Raw genomic sequence first — 23,395 nt, forward strand, 5'->3', positions numbered from 1 at the left:
ATTAATAATTACTTTTGCTGCAGCCGTCCTTTTGTGTTATTTTTTCATTAAAGGATGGTTGAACTCCAAACCGGATATACGTTGAGTAGACAAACCAAACACAAATGACACGTTGAGTAGGGAGAGGAGGCTAGACATTGTTTTCCTCATATATAAGTACTAAAATAAACAAAACAAACATAGAATATATTATTCCCACCGAGTAACTTAACGTCTTGGCTTTCTTCATCCCAAATAATCTCATAAAATATGACCCAGGTATTGAGCTTACTTCTACCCCGATTTCAGTGTCCATGCATTTAAAACACACCATTAGGCACCCATGACTGGGCACGTGTAAAAATGTTATAGCGTTCCTTCATAAGTTTCTGTCAATTTTGCTTTATTTCTCACTCCTGCATAATAACCTGAATATCCCCTTTACGTTTAATGACAGTATTTGACGCAGTGTTATTCAAAAATTGGACCTCGGGACGTGGTTATGATTACCCAGCCTGATATCCATAAAAATCCAATATCAATGATAGTAAAAGTGTCACCATGTTAATACCTAATTAACATCAGAATTCCCTCTATAAAAGATAAAATAGATCTAACCTTTTTCATCTTTTAGTAAATATATTTCAGTGACAAGTTTACATGTACAATATACCGGTGCCTATATACTACAGCTTAAAGCTTAAGCATGTGTGTTAATGTTCCCAAGTTATCACCAGTACATAAGGAAACCTCCATGGCAGCTGAGTCGGTATTTTATTTTTTATTTTTTACATTAACAATTCTTTAAGGGTAAAGTAAAGGTGCTTTATTTAATAGAATCCAAATGCTCAAATAAAATGTCATGGTGCAATGCTTTCCACGTGCTCAGTATGACAAATTTCTTTAATAAATACAATACATGTATTTTTAAACAAAACTTGTAGAAATACAATAAGAAACACCCACACCATGCCAAATCTCTGCTCACAACACGTGTATCTTTCCCATAGGTGTGGTCTGTGCCGCTAGGTACTTAAATTGACCCCAGCTGCACGCTGGTGGAACTGAAGTCGTCCAATTTTCAGATCATTACCTTATGAATAATTAATGAGTAAAGGGAATGTATAAATATAGGAACTGTTTTTAAATAATATTTCCTAAATGCCTTAACCTCTTAAAATCTCCTAAATTTTTATTTTATATCTTTTTCTTATATATACTTATTTTTCTTAAACACAATGTTTTGTGCTGTGATTTATTCTGAAACCAAGTTTCTTTTGCAATAAAATGATATCCCAAAATCTGTCAAGACGCTGAAAATATTGATCTGTAAACTGTTCTTGAATCACCAAACAATCTATCCAATCACGTTCTAACATATTAAGACAAAGCAGCCGGGTTGCTTATAAATTTTGAGTCTCATAGCTCTGACTTTTAATTGAAATGTCTCTAACATCCGAAATGGGGGACGGGGGAAGTGCGCCGGTAGAAATCGACGTAAAGGAGTGTAATCTTGACAACATTCCACCTGCTCTTAAAAACCTTCTGCTTGATTTTCTGCGTCAACATGAGGAACATTGCAAAATACGAAAAGAAGGAACTGATCGGAGTGGAATAGTCACAGTTTCCATAGAGTGCTACTGCGGCGGTAACCAGGGTCTGGCAACCTTTTACAACAAATCTTTGCCGCAATATTAGTAACCAATAATTCTTCTCCATTCAAGTAAATCCAATGCTGAAATATCTTATCATTCCAAATTATTTTCACCTCCTTAGAAGGACTTTATCGAATTGTAAATGCATATGACTCCACGGAATGGGAGCTCAGACGGCAAAGGCGACAATCCACAATCAACAAAGCTTAAGATATCAAGTTCTACTAGTGCTACAACTACACACCAACTATAAGGCAACAGAAGCAGAGCACCAACAGCAATAATAGCTTTCAGCTATACAGTATTACAAACTGATACATCTCGTATTACTTATTCAAACAGAGTGACAGTGAACTGAATATATATGCTAGTGCTTAAATATGGATAAAACAGCAGAAAGGTTTGACACTGTTATTGTAATGAATTAATCTTAACATATTTATTTCCAACAATGTTAGATCAAAGTTATCACAAAACAATTCTTAGATTTAAACAAGATATCTGATTGTGCCCGTAACCTACCGGGCTTCTTTTATATTTTTGTTCTGCTGTCATCATCGTATAACATTTGTTGAGAGGCCAATAATTATTGGTAAAGTACTAACAAGTTAAATGACACAAACGAAAACAGTAACTATAAAGAAACATTTGTGATCTTCGACTCCCTCATGCAGTGGCCAACGCAATATAGCATTATGGATGACTAATACACAGTTATAAAATACAGCGTAGCCCTGCAATTTAAATAACAATTGGGCAAAATTTATAGATTACTTAGGCGACTGTTGACGTGTCGATTTTCCATTTGATAAGTAAAATTAACTTGCTGGTTTTAAGAAAACTGATTTTGGGAATTTTATGACGACCAGATATAAATTATTTTGACTTTCTCCCAACACTCCAGACTTTCAATCGCCGTGGATGTAATATATCGAAATTCTTATATCTCATTAAAAATGGTCCTTATGCGTACGCTTGAGGGTGATGAAATTGACAAATTAGACGAGGTGAAACAACGAATAATGCAGTTTCATGATCACTGGTTATGCCATATTGACTGTAAACTATATAAGGACAGTAGCGGGAAAGTGATAGCAATTGAAATCCACCTAGAGTGTAGATGCGGTATGGCCCAGCATCAAGCTACTTTTTATTGAACTGAAAAATCGAAGTGGAGACTTTCTTCAAAAACTTTTCAAGATATCCGACATAATTAAAATGCACTGACATATTTCACATTATCGCAGAACTGTCCAGCTGTCATGTCCGTACATGCTCACAGAGAGCCACAGAAACTAACCACAAGCCTTACCTATCCCCTATGTTGAACAATTTCCGGAGGTGCCGCTACGCAAGGGAGAAAACTGGTATCAATCCACCTGTTACTGAATACGCCAAAGGTACGTGTTAATGTATGAGACCAGTGTAAAAGATTACTAACTGTTAGTACCTTTCTCACCCTTCCTGGCGCCTTGAGCGCTATGCACGAAACTACGATCAATTGGACAGTATATGACACCTTTCATGGTACCATACGAAAAGACATCCCGGTGGACATAGAGTGAGCACCAACAAGAAAAAACCACACAGACAGAACGTTAGAAGATTCTACTTAACTAGTGAACTAGTATTCAGTATAAACGACGCGGCTGAGCCTATGCTGGTTGATATAATGTGCTAGCTTTAGTATAAATGAAGACGACATTGTGCTTGGTCTCACTTTACATATATATCAAACATTTTGTGGCACCACATCTGCAATGAATATCTCCAGTGACTTGACCTGCCATGACGAAGGCTATATGACATTGCCGTGTTAGTGCTTACTCACTTCTATTCTAAACCTAGCTCCACTTCGATACTTACAAAGAAAAAAAGATTCTTTAACATGATCGATTTTTTGCGTTTTTTATATTGGGCCCTGCTACATGGGAGTTATTTATTTGGTTTTAGATGTTGGCATAACGTTTGAAGATTATTTTATTATAGTAATTCTATCTCGCAAACCCTATATTACTAGAAATAAACTGTCAAGTATAAAGAAATGCATTTTTTGCCAAGTAGTTTTCTTAAAATGTGTTAAATAAATCCAGTGTGAAAAAAGATTGTTGTTTACTGTTGCCCTGTTGTGCATTTGACCTTTCATTTCTGCAGTATCCAGTGAAATATAGCTCTGTGAAGCGCTAATGATAGTAATACACTCATACATATTTTGGTCCGTGAGACTCCACCCACCAGCTCTCTTGGAATGTCAATAAGGCTTCAACTGACCAATCACTGGCGACTGGTGACGTTGCCACTTTTTCATTGTAATGCGCAGAATGATTATTTTAAGAAATATGATGTTGGGAATTTTTGAAAAAAGCCTATAAAAGATTTTCTCTGTTTTTCGAAGACATTCAACTTACCTCTTTGGATGTAATTTTTGGCAGTTAAAATGAACAAAGTATTTATTCGGAGGTATGAACGTTCTGAAAAGCATCTCATAAATGAGGCTTATATACTGCAGGGGCATGTGCCATATCGCTGTGTCGTGATCAGAGAAAATGTTTACGGCAGAGACTGGGAGATAGTGGCGGTGGACGTTTACGTTCTGTGTTACTGCGGAGGGTACCAGCAGAAAAACACACCCTTCAATCCAAAGATTCATCGGTATTAGATTTCTACTCAAGTACAGAAAAATCGAGGTAGAGTCCTTTTTCATTAACTTTCTACTTACCTTACTACATGTATGCGCCTACATCTTCCACGCCGTTTGCCAAACTATCCAGCGATCAAGACAACCAGAGACTACTGACCAGAGCTACCATTTACGATCAACTCCACTACACACTGGAAGGCATCGACCAGACATGAAGTACCAACAACAAGATAACAACATTAGACGACCATAGTCCATCTGGAATACGCCAATGAGTGACCCGAGAGAATACTATGCTGCGTGCTTTACTGTATGAACATTATGCCCGCGAGGACTCCATTTTCAGCGTTAAACTGCTACCGTTTACATGGTACTCCCCACTGGTGAGTTACTGCACCTACCGCCACGTCCTATCAGCCTAAGACAGTATAGTATAATGTGTACCTCCTACCTTGACAGTAACTCTGAAGTAGTTCCATGGAGAAAGTGGAGACTTTCTTCAAAACCTTTTCAATATATCCGAGATAATAAATATGCACCGACATAGTCTACATTATCACAGAACTATCCAGCTGTCCGTATATGCTCCCAGAGAGCCTCTGAAACTAACCTATATTTATAGAAACAAAATGTCACATACAAAGAAATGCATTCTTTTACAAAGTAGTTTTCTTAATATTAAAATGTGTTAAATAAATCCAGTGTGAAAAAAGGATTCTTGTTTTCTGTTGCCCCGTTGTGCATTTGACCTTTAATTTCTTCAGTATCCAATGAAATATAAATTTTTGAATCACTAATGATGGCGATACTCTTATACATATTTTGGGCCGTGAGACTCCACCAACCAGAACTCTTGGAATGTCAATAAGGCTCCAATTGACCAATCATAGGTGGCGTTGCCACGCCTTTTTATGTAATGCGCAGAATGATTATTTATAGAAATATGATGATGGGAATTTTTGAAAATAGCCTATAAAAGAAGATTTTTTCTTAATTTTTCAAAGACATTCAACTTAGCTCTTCTGATATAATTTATCGTATTTAAAATGGTCAAGAAGTTTATTCGGAAGTTTGAAGGTTATGAAATGTATCTTATAGACGAGGATCGTATACTGCGGAAACATATGTCAGGCGTCTGCGAAGTGAAAAGAAAATACATTTACAGACACGGTATATTAGTGGCAGTTAAGGTCTTCGTTGAGTGTTACTGCGGACTGTTCGAGCAGTCAAATACATTTTTCAATCAAAACAGTTGTCTGGAGTATTAGACATTTATCATTGCACAGAAAATCGAGGTAGCATTTCTTTTCTTGAACTTTCTACTTACCGGATACGCACACTACATGTATGCGCCAAAATCCTCCACGCCGTTTGCCAAACTATCCAGCGATCAAGACTACCACTGAACTAATGACCACTGGACTTTATATCCACACCGTACTTATGACCAGAGCTATAATCTACGATCAACTGAACTTCACACTAGAAGGTACCAACCGGACATGGAGTACCAACAACAAGATAACACCCCACAGATAGAACATTAGACGACCCTAGTCCATTTGGACCATGCCAATGATTTGCCCGAGTGAATACTACGCTGCTTGATTTACTGTATGAACTCTAATATGCATAAGGACGCCATATTCAGCGTCAGACTGCTACCGTTTACATGGTACTCATCGCTGGTGAGTTATACTGCACCTACCGCCACGTCCTATCAGCCTAAAACAGTATACTATAATGTTTAACTCTTACCTTGACAGTGACTCTGAAGTAATTCCATGGTATTAATCCTACGAAGTTATCATAAACTGCTTTCCATTTTCCTTATTGAAATAAAAATCAATACCAGTACTATTTGCGTTTTGCTTTATTTTCCATTGCGCCACTGAACGCGGCTATACATAAGACTGATATTTAAAATATTGGCATTTTCGGGTGCAGCGACACAAATGTGGCTGCCTCAGAAACTATAGGAAAGTTATAGGGGTATAGAAAAAATATTTACATTGGCGAGTTTTCAAAGCAATTTTAATATTCTGAAGTCGTGATACATAAGGGTGTCGGGTGGTCGGCTCATGCTTAAGTTAAATCCCCACTATGCTACTGCGTGTGGTACTGTAGTGAACTTCACGAAGATGGTACCTCAGGTCGCATTCACAGCAAAGTTGATCCGCTGTTTAACAGATCCACAGCTCAAACATGGCCGACCAACTTGAAAGCTTGCCGCATAATTCCGCAGGGAATTATTTTCTGTTTCCATCAGGGGATAATGTGGCAACCTTTAAGTGGGTGGGCCATACTTGATCCGCGGATCTGTTAGTCCACGGATAAACTTTGTTGTGAACGCGGCCTTAATGCGAGAGTGAGTAGCACTACAAGACCCTCGTTCTAAATAAGTCAGATCATCAGAGGCGAGACACTTGTGGCCATTTGGAATAATGTTTACCGAGAAGGCTTACACAAAGGCAAACCCCTTGGAACGATCACTAGCGAGTGGACCTGCTGCTGAAGGTCACTTGTTGATTGAAAAGCTTCTTGCAACTTGTCCATCCCCACTTCATGTTTAAATGCGAATTCTCTCCGTGAATGTTCTCCGTTTGTGACGACATCTTAAGCCATCGGGCACATTCAGGCTCTGGCACCAACTATCGTGAGCATGCAATGGCAAAATTATGCTAAGATTGCCCTCTACACAAACTAATAAGATGGCAATAAGTAAGATGCCATTTCAGTGCAAAGACAACATTTCAATTAAAAGTAATCTAAATAATATTGAAGTAAAAATTTAAAAGACTACAGTACTATAAGTTAATCCGTCTACCAATTGTATCAACCATGCATTTCAAATTTCCCACGATGGCGACGTATTCAAAGATGGGGGAGGTAATTTTCCAGATTTTTCAATTACAAAAAAAAAAAAAAAAAAAAAAAAAAAAAAAAAAAAAAAAAGATACTCTGGAATAAATTAAGTACGTTAAATAGCTAATATACTGTCATGCCTATAATTCCCGCGACAACTAATTGATCATTTTCTGACATCTGTATGCGTACATGGTGACGAGATAATTATAGGGCAAAACACAATGGCAATGAAAATGAGAAGACGTCAAGCCCGCCCTATGTTCGCTAATATGCAAATCAACCCCGCTTGTCCATCGGTGGCGGCTTGTCACCCTGTTTATGCTCGACGGGGAGTTAATTGCCGCTTGCTGTAAGCCGACGTAATGACATAGTTGCTTATCTGCCGGTACTGTTCCTTTCTCTAGGCTGACACAGGGCCTATCTCCTGCCTTGCTAACGGGTTTTTCTTCACTTTGCAAAGTTTTGTTTGAAAGATTTAATATTTATTTTACTTGTGAGTTTTTGTCCTGCTATCCACAATTTTCCCACATAACGGCCAACGTTAATTTGAAAATGACGTAATGCAGTATCGGTCACAAACCACGGAGCGTGCCGTCTGAGGTAATGAGCAAAAATAAAATAAACTACTTCAGACGTTGTGAAGATTATCTGTATATTCGCTTCTTTAACGTCTTTTACCGTGACATTATATGCTGATCTCATTTGAAAGTTTTTCGCGTATTATTCGGTCAACTTATTCTGTCAAGCCATACGGGCCTGTCACTGCACGTACGCCATCTTGAATTTTATATGTAGAGGGAGGCAGGTCGACAGCCATGCGAAAAAGGACTCTGTGCGCGCGGAGAAGTGAAAGTGATACCTTTTTGAAAAACAATATCATTAAAAAATACATTCATAAAAATTTAAACTTTGCTTGTCGGAGGCTGATACCCCACAAAGCGCTCAAGCTGCTGTGCACTGAGTTATTTATAAGTGGGATCTATTTATGTCCTGGAGTGGTTCATCGTAGAAATATAGGCTAATTTTGTAAAATTGCAGTAATAACAACATTCTAATTCATTGCTTCTTTGTACAAGCAAGATGCTCTTTTCAAATGAATAATGAAATGAATAAATAATGTAATTAAGTTGAGAGAAAGCAGCTCGTTATCTATAAATGGGTCTGTGTTAATTTTTTTTTTCAGGTCGATCCTTACATTGTGCCTATTGGCTGGTAATGTAGTTATGTCTTTTTAAATTGATCAGCAACTACTTTTTAAATTTTCTTTAATAAAATACAAATAACAAGTTTGACATTGAAAATCTAACATGCATGAAAAGCCAATTATAGTTCTAGTGTTATACTATTAAAATCCTATTTCAGCATGCGAAATATATATTTCAAAAAGTTTGCATCGATCATGTTTTGTTTGCTTAGACTTTGAACACATGGATGGAATTTGTAAATATTCTACACAATATAATTCACTTTCATTAGTTTTGAATTTAAATATATGGACAGTATTAATTAGATAAAATGTTACTTATTAAAAAAAACGTAAATTTATTGAGAATAAAAATTTAAAATGCCCTTCCGTAAGCGTATTTTTGAGAGATGATTCTGTACAGTATTTACGAGTGTAAATAATATGCGTTTGACAGCATTTTCTTTCAAATGTGATTCTTTAGAAATGTGCGCATTAACTTTTCTTGTCTTACAGACAGACACAGAGAGGACTTCAGGTCCAAAACCAGAAGGCCACATGGAAAATACATCTAAGGTCTACAAAAGGCTGTCTCCTTTGTAGGGTCTTATCTAGCGCACGAAAATCTTTATTAATAATGCGATTTGATAAATTATCACAGATGATGATTTAGTCTAATTGGTGTGCAACACGGATAAGAAGGGCGCGTAGAACGTTGCCTAGGTCTGTAAATATATGCGTTTTGGTGTCGGGGGGGGGGGGGGTGTCTCCTTTTCTTGCCACAGTATTTAAATATTTAAACTGGAAATTATTCGATCACCAATCGTCAAGCTGTCTATGCAGAAAGATATTTTTTAAACTAGCGGAGAGCACCTGCATTGGAGAAGACGACCTGGCAGAGAAAGACGGAAGATAAAGATCACTCTCACATACTTTTTTCCCGTAAATATTTTGATATTAAAGACTCCCGTCCCTCTTCCCTTGTTCGTGTCCTTCTTTTCTACATTTACTGCATTTTATCATTTGTTTTCCCCGAAGTAAGAACGAATCGTTTGAGCAAGCGGGCTTGGTAGAAAAAGAGGGGAGATAAGGACATCAATCTTATTTCCCGTAAATGTTTTTAATATTAAGGATTCCCATCACTTTTTCTTGATAGTTTCCTCTTTCCTCTATTTCTTTTCGCTGCACTTTTATCTGTTGACTTCTCTTAAATAAAATGAATCAAATCTAAATAAAACAAATAACGGAGAGCAGATTCTTTGGTGAAATTATTTATCTGTCAAAAACCTTATAAAACGTTAAAACATTCTTTATGAATAACGACCCATGCAGTAGTGTAAAATATTCATTTTGTAGAAGGTTGCACAGGATTAAATTCTCGATGCAATACGATTATTTCCTAGTCTTTCATTAGCCTACCAGCACCTAATTGAGAAAATTTTGATTCACCCCAAGAAGTTATAACTTCTTGTTCACCCTGACACTGCCAACGAAAAAGTACTTTAGTTTACTGGTGTCTCTTGAATATTTAGGCACTGTTGATGGCCCCAAAGATTGAAATTTGCCGAAACCGATGCTTTATCGCTATTGTTTAATGATTAACAATTGCTGCCTGAGAACGCTCTTGGGATGTATACTAGTAGACCAAGTCAAAGAATGGAATAGTTTTTAATATCAAGGTCACTTACAACCCAGTCATTAGGTAACACTGGACAACAAAACAAAGGGGCGACTACCAGTTGTAACTGCCATTGAATGAAATGTAAAAGGTGCGAAATCGGCCACCCCTTAATGCGATCATTAACCAGCAAACAAAGCGTTGTATTGTAATTTCCACCGCCGACAAGCGGGTTATCAAAAAAAGTATGACAGTCTTTTTACTTCCACCATCGATCCCTAGGACGTACATGTACACATGAAAACAACATTGATAATTATTCTTGTTATAATGCATGAAGTAAATTGAAAAAAATTAAAACTATGTTAATTTGGACTTACTTCATACATGATGTTATTGTGTTCACGACAAAGGCTAATCAAATGCCATTTACCCTTAATGATTTGTTTGGGCGAACTCTCCTCCACAGCATTTGCACACGTATCAGTTAAATATCTTCTTTTAATTAATCTATTTCATAATTCAAGGAGTTGCAGTAAGCGAATGCAGTTATGTGACCGATCTTGCACAAACACTTAAGCCCTTGCCGTTAGGCAAATTGACACACTAAGTCATTTTTCATAATATTTTTTTCTAATGCCCAACAAGAATTTTTGCATGGAATTAATTTTCCACCGCTTAGCTGGCATTCAGTAATATATCGCGAGGACATTGCACTAACCGATGAGAGGCTGTGGTTTAAGCTAGATACAACACTCGCCACCGAGCTGTACCCGAAAATTACTCAACCTGTGACTCGACAATACGCTCGTTATATTTCAAGTTCGGCTCGGCGACTTGTATTGTATCTATCACTTATTACAATGTCCAGGTAGCTTATCCAGCTGTGGTTTTAATTATCGCTATTTAGGTTCCTTTCGAAACCAGCTTCGTCTCCACGAAAACAACATACATGTACAGTGTTTTGGATGTTACTCACACGAAGACCTGGCACGGCTTTGTCGTTGGTATTTTCTTTTTATTGTTTAGTGCTATCTATACCCCTATCACTTAACCTGAGAAGTTTCCAAACGTAAGGACAAAGAGAAAAGTGTGATGTATCGAGACAAAAAGGAGATCGGTAGATACGTCCAAAATTAGGGAGACTTCTGCCAAGATCGGAAGAGTTAATTGGTATGGGCCACAGACTGATCGCTCGAGAAATTCACCAAATCTACAAAAAAAAAATCCTTCAAATGTATTAAATAGCAGAGGCCCATACCCCTGATTGTAAGAAGTAAACAAAACAACGAGACGGCAGGTCGACATTCAGCCTAGAGCAAGGTGCAATACTGCCAAGTTGAAAGCTGTTAATTAAGTCGGATTATAGCGCGCATCAATTTACTTCCCGTCGCGCTTGGCGAGGACGAACTCCCGTCTCCAAGGGTCGCCCGTACAATAATTTACATATGCTCTCCTCCCCCTGTGCGCTTAGGCCCTGTATGAGTCCACGTCGCTATTGTTTGCTACCCGCACAGGCTTTTGTAGTTTATCAAAACAACCCATTGTCTCTCAGGGGGCGTCAGCACACAGTTAATACGTACATGGAGTATACGCATACGGATTGTCGCGCGAATTATGAGCACAACCAGTATAAGGCTTAGTACCAAAAACGTAACGTCTATAACTTTCGTTAAACCTAAAATTATGCTTGGCAATAACAAATTTAACTCGGAACAATCTACCCCATGATGACTACTGTAGATCAGAGTGTTCCAAATGTTGGTATGTCAAAACAAATTTCCTGTTACCCTTTAGTGCGTATTATTCCAGAGTAAATTAACACACCAGGGTTTGTTGCACTGCGTATTTGGGACCAAACGGGTTTAGATAGTATTAGCATTTCCGAAAATGCCTATACCATGCAATCGATACCACGTGTCGGGTGTTAGTCAGCTGATTGGCCGCCTCACCGAACCAATATAAAACTGATATTGTGAAAGACTGCCAAGACTCTTTTGTTATTATAATATGTTTATAAGATGTGTGTCAAAATTCTTAAAGGTCAGCAGTATTTGTGTACGTTTTGCTGTGTATAAACACAGCGCCACATGTTTAATGTAATAGAGATCTACTAGGGAAGTGAAATTAATATTTCATCTAGGGAAATAATTCTGAATATTTTGAAGCCCAAGGTAATCAATTCAAATCTACCAGACAGACAAAATAAATTGTAATAAAATATCATGCAATAAAAAGAGAAGTCTCTCCGACTGCCATGGAGACAGAGGCATAAATCAGCCAACGGCAATGGATGTGTTAGTTGAGACCTCTCTGACAATCACGGAGACTGAGACATATCCTAGAGTGGGTCGTTGCGTTAGTTGAGGCCTCTCTGACAGACATGAAGACATGAGACATGAATCATCCAGTGACAGTGGTTGTGTTAGTTGAGGCCTCTCTGAAACAGAGACGAGGACGTAAATCACCCAATAAAAGTCTTTGTGTTAGATGAGGTATCAGTATCCCTTCTTTTGTTCGTCCTTGTGTGTACTTACCTTAAATTATTTGTAGTCTTAGTACCATAGCATATCATACATTTCTAGGTTATGGTCATAATTTATACAATGTACCATTCATGTCAAAACGAACTGGTGGTTCTGTCAGAATTATTAAACATACCAAATTTATCAAGAACATTTATAACTTTTATCAAATGTGCTGGGTATTGTTTCTTTTTAATTTCAATAATTATAAATGTAAATGTTTATCACTCAAAAAGTAACGTCGAAAACATCAATATCCAAAATGTTGCAGTGAAGGTTTCAGGAGTTATGAAATCAAACTGTATTCTATGTGTTCTTTCCAAATCTCTACAGACATAAACATATAAGCACCCCATAAAGTCTTCATTGTTACTGTGTAGATTGTATACATTGTCTGAAGCAGCGCCACAAATTCATTATCATATCTATATATTCTCCATCAATATCGACTATGAACAGAAAGTATTGACGGTTGGAACTCTGAGAGTGTAGGTAACTGATTCCTTACACCAGTCTTAGAAGAACTATCAAAGGGATAAAACGGGCCATCTTAGCAAGCTAACTTCATGTAATCCCACTTCTAGTTTATTCTTAACCACCGTCCTATATGCACCACGAGCTCGGCACAATATAATAAAACCATGTCAGGTGGATAGCACCATCTTAAAAACCTTCTACAAAATCAGATATCAACTTAATAATTCTAACATACTTCTAAATTTGCCACTTTGTTTTGCTTTTCTAATATATCTATTGTACTAACACGCATATAAATAAAGTAAATGACATTATAAGACGACATTATAAGAACCATTTAAACCAAAAATAAAGCATTTGAATTATAGAATATGATTTGACAGTTATATGGACTGTAAAAGCTTTGGTTTTAATTATGAAAAGCTTTTGGTTAAGAGCGGATTTTGAATAGATTATAATGTTGATGTTAATGCAGTTAATTTTAAAAAGGTAAAAGTTGTATTATAAGTATTACGTCACAAAAAAGCATCGTTTGTTGGTAGTTTGATATGACTAGTAGTGTTCTCTGAAAAATCTAATTATTATTTAGAATTAACTGACTTTATATTAAAGTTATGAACCGGTTCAGTTTACTCTGGCAGCATTTGTTGTAAAATATTAGAAGCGCACTTTCAATAAAGGTAACCTGTAAATGTACCGACACGGTGCATTTATCTAGAATTTTATCCCTTTATTTTTTATTCTTGTTATGTGAATCAGACACTGCTTTCATGTTACTCACAAATATATCACACTTCACTACACATTACACAGATAAAATTAATTCATAATTAATTCCTTATCTTTTGTGTAATTTCAGTTTATAACAGGGATTGCTGGAATTTTATTTATCCTTATCTTTTTGGTATGGTTTCTACGACACGGTTGTAACAGAAACGTTTACAATTTATAAAAACTTATTCCTTGTTATTATTTCTGTGACTCGTAAAAAACAGAGACATTTAGATATAATTTAATGATTGTTACTCATTGGTATTTCTACGGCTTGTCAAGAACAGGATTGGTTAAGAATAGTGGCGGTTTTTTCTAAAGTATTGGATTTTTTCTCAATCAGCAACAATTGTTGTTTACAACCAATAAATAGGGATGTTGAGCATTTTGTTATTTATTACTCTGAGGTATCATTTCTACTGCACTAGATTAGAGATTGTAAGAAACTGACTAATCCTTACTCTGGTGTGATTCTTCGGCATGTTTCGAACAGGGGCATGTATATTATGTGAATCAGACACTGGTTTCATGTTACTCACAAATATATCACACTTCACTACACATTACACAGATAAAATTCATAATTAATTCCTTATCTTTTGTGTAATTTCAGTTTATAACAGGGATTGCTGGAATTTTATTTATCCTTATCTTTTTGGTACCCTGTATGGTTTCTCCGACACGGTTGTAACAGAAACGTTTACAATTTATAAAAACTTATTCCTTGTTATTATTTCTGTGACTCGTAAAAAACAGAGACATTTAGATATAATTTAATGATTGTTACTCATTGGTATTTCTACGGCTTGTCAAGAACAGGATTGGTTAAGAATAGTGGCGGTTTTTTCCAAAGTATTGGATTTTTTCTCAATCAGCAGCAATTGTTGTTTACAACCAATAAATAGGGATGTTGAGCATTTTGTTATTTATTACTCTGAGGTATCATTTCTACTGTACTAGATTAGAGATTGTAAGAAACTGGCTAATACTTACTCTGGTGTGATTCTTCGGCATGTTTCGATCAGGTGCGTGTATATTTTGATTAATTCGTACTTGACGGTATGGTTTCTTTGACGCGTCGATAAGAGCGCTGTTTACATTTTATCTTGCTACAAAATAAAACGCGTTCTGCCTTAGTCTGTTTGACACTTATATGGAACCAGTCTGTGTGTAATTCTCTCAGCAATATATATATATATATATATATATATATATATATATATTTTTTTTTTTTTTTTTTTTTTTTGACCAATCTGAAGTTATCGCTGGGAGAATGATAAGGCGGTTGACGGCGCCACTTCGCTTCAAATAACAAGCATTTAATTTATCACAATTGTGAATGATAAATGTGATAAATTAAATTATAAATCATTTAATTTATCACATTTATCATTCACAATTGAATGTTCATATCAAATACGCTGTATTTACTTTTACGTTCAAAAATTATACCTAATACATTTTATCAATCCAAATGTAACGTCGAAATATATTAAAAGTTTACTTACAAAACTGCGTTTTTATCCAAAATACTGTAGGTCATCTAGGGTAACAGAAGTAACCAAGTCTGCTTCAGTATATCACATCATGAGTTCAAACTGCATTCTATCTCTACCTCCCCAATATCAAACCTATGTTCCACTCCTTAGTGTCTTCATAGTCACCGTGTGGGTTGCATATCAATGAGAACTGTGCATATTACAGCAGCGGCACATTATCATATGTATTCTCCATCAATACTGATATTGACTGTTGGGATTTACTGATGACATATCTGTTTGAGAGTGCAGATACTGAATCTTTACATCACGAGGAAATCACAATATCATAGAACCATATGCCAGGGGGATAAGATCCATCTTAGCTAGCGAACAGAGCCCTCACAACCAGCTTGTCCTTAACTACCGTCCTATATACACCACGGGATCATCACAGGAATATGGAATCATGCCAAGGGGCACCACCGTCTCAATTAGAACCTACAAAGTCAGGTATCATCCTGATAATTCTAGCATACTTATGAATTTGCCCCTTTTTCACTTTTCTAATATTGCAACTGTACTTATAAATGGTATGAATAAAATAAATGACATTATATGGCAGCATATACACATATATATATATATATATATATATATATATATATATATATATATATATATATATATATATATTTCTCAATTTGAAACTTATCTGAAAAATATCAGAACTGCTACGTTATATGAATATTAATCGTTTATTATGTACTCTCGTATTTGCCTTAACACATTTGATATAATGTGATTTTGGGTGCATTATAACACAAAAGAAAATATAATCATTGCTGAACATGACATTAAATAGACAGCAGAGAAGGAAAATGTGAAAAACAACTAACAAAAACTATTGCAAAATTATTCACATTAAAAATTTTGATAGAATCAATAATTTTTGCAACATATCCAGTTAGGCAGATATTGTACACACACGCACAAAAAAAAATTCCAAAATCCTACTTTTCGAAAGGGGCATGCTTTATTGAAATACAAAGCCAATGAAAACATTTAAGGAAAAAACATGGCAAGACAATCAATGGCTTAAGAGGCCAGTGTTCTCTGAAATGAAATGTAACTATTATTTATAATTAACTTACATCATATTAACGTTATAAACTTGTTCAGTTTACTATGGCAGAATATACTGCAAAACATCAGAAGCGCACATTTTTCTAACATCTTATGCATTTTTTCATGCTTTTAATATACATCAGACTGCATTTAAATTAAATTTGACAAATACATTACACTCACGACGCATTATACACATACAATACATTATTAATTCATTATCTTTGGTGTGATTTCAGTTTATAACGGCATTGCTAAAATTTTATTTATCCTTATCATTTGGTATGTTTTCTACGACACGTCTGAGACAGAGACGTCTACATTTTATAAATTCTCATTCCTTGGCATTTTCCTGTGACTCGTGAAAACAGAGACATTTAAACTTAATTAATGAGTTCTTACTCCTTGGTTTTTTTTCTACGACTTGTCAAGAACAGGAATGGTCAAGAATAAAGTGGTATTTTTTTTCAATCAGCAGCAATTGTTGTTTACCACCAATATATAGGGTTGTTGATCATTTTATTATTTTTTACTTATTGATGCCGTTTTTAAAGCACATCACCAGAAATTGTAAGGATTCTAGGGCATGTTTAGAACAGGAGCGTGTATATTTTGGTCAATTCATATTTTTGGTATGATTTCTTCGACGCGTCAATAAAAATGGTTTTGCATTCTATCGGTTCTTATTACAAAATAAAAAGCGTCCTGCATTTGTTTGTTTGACACTAATATGGGACAAGTTTGTGTGTAATTCTCTCAACAGTAGTTTTTTATTTAACCAGTTAAGGTTATCGCTGAAGATAAGCCGTTTAACAGCGCCACTTCACTTCATATGATGCCGTGATTGAGAACGATTTTGAACTTTGAACGATTTTGAACTACTTAGTAGGTAAACAAAAAGGAATGGTTCCGAGAAAGATAAATCTAACACCTGCAGGTTTTCAGCTGTTTCGGAAAGGTAACTGTAAAATAATAAATTTTACTTTGTTAAAGATGCAAATGCCATAAACAATAACAAAAGACGTTATATATAACGCTGTTTGCTACCTAGTTGTCTGGTCAACTTATGTTGCAGGTTTCTATATGTATGTCGTTTATGTACATTCTATCAGACATACTGTATTGGTAGTGTGTATTTGTGAAAAATCAGTTATATAAGCCACATCGAATTGGATGCATGTATTTGCAAGGAATCAGATCTTCTAATTTCGTAGAAAAAGATCTGTATCTGACTTTCAATGGTATCCAGATTTTAGAAACTAGTTATATAAGAAGGGACAAATATATCCCTTAATTTTTATAAGTTCGGTTTTATAAGTAACTGATTTTATGAAAATGTTTTTTTCGTGGTCTGTAGAAAGAATGACAAAACAGACACAAGAATAACGAGAGTCTGACTCGACGAAAAAAAACATTTTTCTTGATATTAAGACTAAATAAACAGAGTCACGCACGGCCATTCGATCCACCTTACACAGACCTTGGTCACTTGAATGGCTATTTTGCGCTCATGTTCCACACTTGAGGAACATGAAACTAAACCAAACGAACACTTGGTACTCGTTTTATCAGACATTTTAACCCTGACAATCCCACATCTGTCAACCAATATTCTAAAACACCAACCTCATTACCTATACAATACATCCACCAAACACAAATGCGCAGAATCCGCTCCGCCCCTTACCAATCACAAATTCTTCTCAAAATGATTCACCCTCTTACCAAAAACAATCACGGCACACAATATGAGAGACTGACGTTAATATTTGAATACACTATTAAGTAAATATTTGGAGTGAACAGGCTGTATAAAAATATCGGAGAAATATTATATAGTTAGTAACAGAAAGAGTTTTGGAAACCGGGAAAATGGGAAACCGACTAAGCAACGTGGTAGAAATTGTCGAAGGCATATACCAGCCTAACAAAGTTCCGTCTGATTCGCACTTTCTGCGTTTACATGGTGCATATTGCAAAGTTCGAAGAGACACTCTCGAGTCGGGGATGGTGAAAGTTACCACTGAGTGCAGGTGCAACGTTGGGCAGAGAAAGAACACGTTTTTCAACCCATCTACGCCGAAATTTTAATGAACAATAAGTATTATCTATGGCTGCATCATAGAAACTAAATTTCGACGCTCACTTAGAAACAGCCCATAAAAGAAGTTTTTCTCTTCATGTTTCAAAAACATTCAACTTAGCTCCTTCAATGTAGTTTTGGAAACGAGCAGAGAAATACACCCTTCATTCCAAACGGTAATCCGTGGTATCAGACTTTTATTGAAGCACATAAAATCGAGGTAGAGTCCCTTTTCATGAACTTTCTACTTACCGTATGCACGCACTACTCGAAGGCGCTAAAATCCTCCATACTATTTGCCAAACTATCCAGCAATCAAGACTACCACTGGACTTATATATGACCAGAGCTATCATCTACGATTAACAGCACTATACATTGGAAGGTACCAACCGGGCACAAATTGACCACTAGACGACCCTATAGTCCTTCTGGAATATACCAATGAATGGCCCCAGCGTATGTATGAACTCTAATATACCTGAGGCCGCCATTTGTAGCGTCAAACTACCACCGTTTACATGGTACTCATCAGTGGTGAGTCACTGCACCACGTCCTGACAGCCAAAAACAGTAATATAATGTAAAATTTATAATGTATTATATAAAATGTTACATTTACTGAATCGAGCATTGGTTTGCGTCGCCAATCCAAACTGCATTGCTTATTCCTCTCTCTCTCTCTCTCTCTCTCTCTCTCTCTCTCTCTCTCTCTCTCTATATATATATATATATATATATATAAATTTTTTTTTAAATATCCCTTCCATTTTATTAAAAAGACATACAGGTGTATGTACGGACAGACACAGATATATTTGTGATTACATACTATGTATAAGAAACTTGGTCTTTCGTGCAACCTAATTACTAACCTCATTCTATAAGATACTTGATTCATGAAATGGGTTTGGTTGAAATAGGATTTTGAATGAATTCGAATGCAGATGTTTATGCAGTTACAATCAAGCATCTTTTTGGAATTACATGTATTTTAATATCGCTGGCAGTGATCTTTGAAATAAAAATCTAATTACTTTTTAAATTAACTGATATTATAAACTTTGGCCAGCGACTTGTTCATTTTTGACATTCTTGTGATGTGAATCAGACACGATATTTATATTGCCACTGACACATTCAATACAAAGGGCTTTGGTCATACACTAGGTCCTTTTGTATGATTTCTATTATAGATATATAGCAGGCGTTTACAATTATATTAATTATTTTTCATTGGTATTATTTATAAAAAGTGTTTAAAACAGATAAACAGTAAAGTTTAAATCGAGATCTTATCATCTCACCCAGACACTCTTGAGTATTGTGAGAGCTCAGTTCTACTTTTTCACTCTACCGGCTACCAAATCGGTAATTTCATTGAGAATAATATGTTTTGTCTGTAAATCTTTAAAGCAAGTACGCAAAGTTGCATTGCAGATCTTATTCATCAGCTTAATTTAAAGCACACAGTAAAAGCAGAAACTCTTTTTACGTCTAGTATTTACTTACTAACTATGAAATAAAGAGGCAGTGTATCGCATCTTATAATGAGCTCATAACATTTTTATTGTTAATTCTCATAATTCTGTGGTAAGGTCTCTATGGCACGCTACGAACAGACGTTTACATTTTCATTAATCCTTATGCTTTGAATGATTTCTATGACATATTTAGAACAGGAGCGTTTACTTTTTGTTAAGTCATACTTTTGGGGATGATTATTCGATGCGTCATAAGAGAAGTGCTTTGGTTTTATCAATTTTTCTACAAAATAAACACGTCCTGCATTAGTTTGTTGAGCACTAAGATGGGACCAGTTTGTGTAGTTCACACAGTCTTTCTATATGACCAATTCCTGTTATCGTTAGAATACAAATAAGGCATATCACTCTAAATGATTTTGAACTTTGATGCTTTGCTAGTTAACAATAAGGGATTGTTCCAAGAAAGATAAACCTATCGAGCATGCATTTGATTCCCAAAGAGTTTTTTATATTAGTCATGCAAAAACATACATGTACTCGTAAAATAATATATTTTATTTTTTTTTAAACAAATTTATATTTACACACGGTTGACCTAGTTGCATGTTTTCTCAGTTTACTTCATATCAAAAATTTACAGTTATCATTTTTATCACAGTTTAATTTTTAAGTTACAGTTATGCTATATTAAGAAAATGAAAAATGGTTCTAACACTGGACTTTACGTTGAAACGGAGATCACTACGTTACAATCTTTTTACAGTCATATGGCATCTGGCCGCGCGTAGGAAAATATTCAGAACGGAGCGCGTGCGCTGAGATGACGTCGTGGTTGAAATTTTGTAAATTGCGTAACCATCGCGGGAATTCATGAATTTTGCTTAATTGCCGTTATACTTGCTTCTGAAGAATTAAGACGTGATAGCAGAGTTCACTACGCGTCTCTACGTCTGCGATTTACCTAAAAATAAGCAGAAATGAATGAGTTAGAACTCGAGGAAGTAGGCCAACGGGTCAATTTTTGGCCGTAGCAACACTGTAACAAATTGAGATATCTCCTTTATTAGAAATAACACGTCTTAGTAAATTCCGTAAAATGTTGCTTTTTCAAAACGACAAATACGAGTCAAGTTTCATCGAAAGATATAATCGGAAACTTTTTATGCGAGCTGTTGAAGTGAGTTTTTGACTCTATTCCGCTAGATGTCAGCCATATTCTGACGTCATATTCTCCAATACAGAAGCAAGTGAAGGTCTGAAGATTTCACTAAATTTCGAGAATCAATATACTTATCATTTGTTTGAACAATAAAATGTCCCTTTTAAGTTATATAAATGATATTTAAGGCGTTAAAATCATTTTACCTTTCTAGATGTCTTATTTCAAAAGAAAATGTTTTATCGTTATATCGCACCTGCACAAGTCAAGTCGGTTGCGAATCCTCCACGAAATTTTCTGCCATAAAGCTTATCTGCACAATCCTGAGTTACGAGTAGACTGAACATAACATTTAAATTCTGTTTACCATTACGGACTGCGGCTCTGCCAATATAGTTTGTTGTTTATTCATAGTAAAATAATGAACCTTAACCGACTTCATAACAAAACTGCTTCAATATTTTTCATGTGGTGTGGAGGAGTTTAATTAGTAGGAAACAAGAACAAGAACAAGAAATTTAATGGGAAAGAAGCACTAACTTGCCGTAGAAATCCAACATTTTCCAACTTAAGATATCATCAAAAACGCATATACATACCGGTTTAGGCTACGTATACGTACTGTAGTATGGCAAATCAAATCTTAAGCGATTTATTCTAAAATCTTGGTTCTTCTTTAACTCCCACACACCCCTTTATTTTGCAGTAATGGACTAAGCTACCCTGCTATTTGGAATGTGGCATTTGAATCTTTGATACTTTTTGGATACTTTTTTTTACAAATATGCGCGTTGTTTTATAAATAGCTAGGTCAACATATAATCTCCTGCATAAATGATATCAGAATACATAAATAAAATCAGGTCATTTTCTTATGATCATTTTTTATATAAACGATAAAATACCATACAAAACACTAAATAATGATAGAATATTCAGTTATCGGCAGGATTATCTAACCTTGACCGTTCAATAAGAACTCCCACAATGCTTTAGTAGTTCAAGGTCTCCTTCAAGGTCATCGTAAAACTTTCCAGGAATGCACACACGAAAGGTACAGTGAGAGAAATATTACTTGATCGTTTTCTTTAAAATAATATATGTGTTGATATTTTTAATAAAGATGTAACCTGCAAATAAATGTACTTTTTGCGATGGTCTGAGACCGCCAATTTTTTGTCATTATTTGAGCCGCATCTTGGATTTTTTCTTCTAGTGACAATACAAGAAATAACACGTTCTTGAAACTTTGAAATTTTAAACCTTAGGTGGTGTTTTAACTTATATATAAAAATGAGACAAATTCAGGCCTGGAAACTTTTTTCTCGCAACATAGTCCCACCCCCTACGATACTCATTTTGAGAACGATTTTATTTTCAAATTTCAAAATCGTGAACATATTACATTAAAATTTTAGCATATTTCAGTAATCCTTTGAAATCGAGGGTAAGAGCATGAACTTTTCTTATTATCTTTACAAAATCACAACTCAAAACGACCTTGTTTGTTTTTAAACTGGTTTTATTTGCAAGGTACAGTTTTTCACGTCAGCCATCGCATTTGTCCAGATACGGCGCTACTTCGTGACGCGGACTCACTGAAAAGTTTCAAATAACCGCCATGACGTTACGTTTTTCAGCCGGTTGCCATCTGACTGTTATAAGACCTCATTCAGCGCAATGGCCAAGAACTCAAAAGTAAATGAAATTTAACGACAGTAAAACTGGTCAAAAAAAACTAATAATATTTTTGACATTTAGGCGGGGCAGAAGTCTGTGATGTTTCATTTTATACCAATACATTCATTACTGCAGAAATAACTCGACTACATTTTTCTGCAATTTACAATCTACATCCAGGATAATAACAATAATAAATTATTCCAAACATGATCTTGCTTGTCACGGACTGTTTGCCAGTTACCTCGTGCCATACTTTCAGTCTGCAGAAATTTACAAAATGACACTTCTAATTAAGGTCAGTATTGTATCAGATTGGAATCAGAAACAAATACAAAATTAGAAAATCGTCATATCAGTGGTGATAGGACACCTTTATAGGATTCTAAATACTTGGTAATGGTATCTTAGAAGTATCCAACGAAGTACCCATCTGTTTCTAATACAATAGATACTCTTGCAGCTCTCGAATAACAGCTGCGGAATTACTATCACTATTAATCACGCTCCAACAGACATCACAACCCAGATTCTCAACAACCGGTGAAAGGCTACTGAACATTGTTAATGAACGTCTGTCGAGGAATATTTTAACCGTAAATTATAAAAAAGTCTAAAAATTGGATCCAGGGTATAAAGCCAGTCACCTTCAAACAGAGACAA

The 23,395-nt window shown here is 35.6% G+C and overlaps 1 protein-coding gene across 4 annotated transcripts in view; it reads right to left on the reverse strand.

Annotated features, from left to right (window-relative positions):
* Positions 1-23,395, reverse strand: part of LOC147759481 (uncharacterized) — a 38,880-nt gene that overhangs the window by 9,896 nt on the left and 5,589 nt on the right. Inside the window, exon 1 of one of the 4 annotated variants that reach the window (XM_086997183.1) lies at positions 18,888-18,915. The exons of 1 other annotated variant lie outside the window; for it this stretch is intronic. In XM_086997183.1, the coding sequence (XP_086853309.1) occupies positions 18,888-18,900 (13 nt within the window). In that variant the 5' untranslated portion in view covers positions 18,901-18,915. Of the gene's footprint in view, positions 1-4,726; positions 5,958-6,033; positions 6,192-18,887; positions 18,916-23,395 lie in introns of those variants that run through there. 2 more of the 4 variants (XM_086997181.1, XM_086997179.1) reach the window with 2 other exon arrangements.

This window comes from Lingula anatina, chromosome 10 (genome assembly GCF_051362555.1).
Source record: "Lingula anatina isolate TDL-2025a chromosome 10, LinAna3.0, whole genome shotgun sequence".
NCBI classification, from domain to species: Eukaryota; Metazoa; Brachiopoda; class Lingulata; order Lingulida; family Lingulidae; genus Lingula; species Lingula anatina.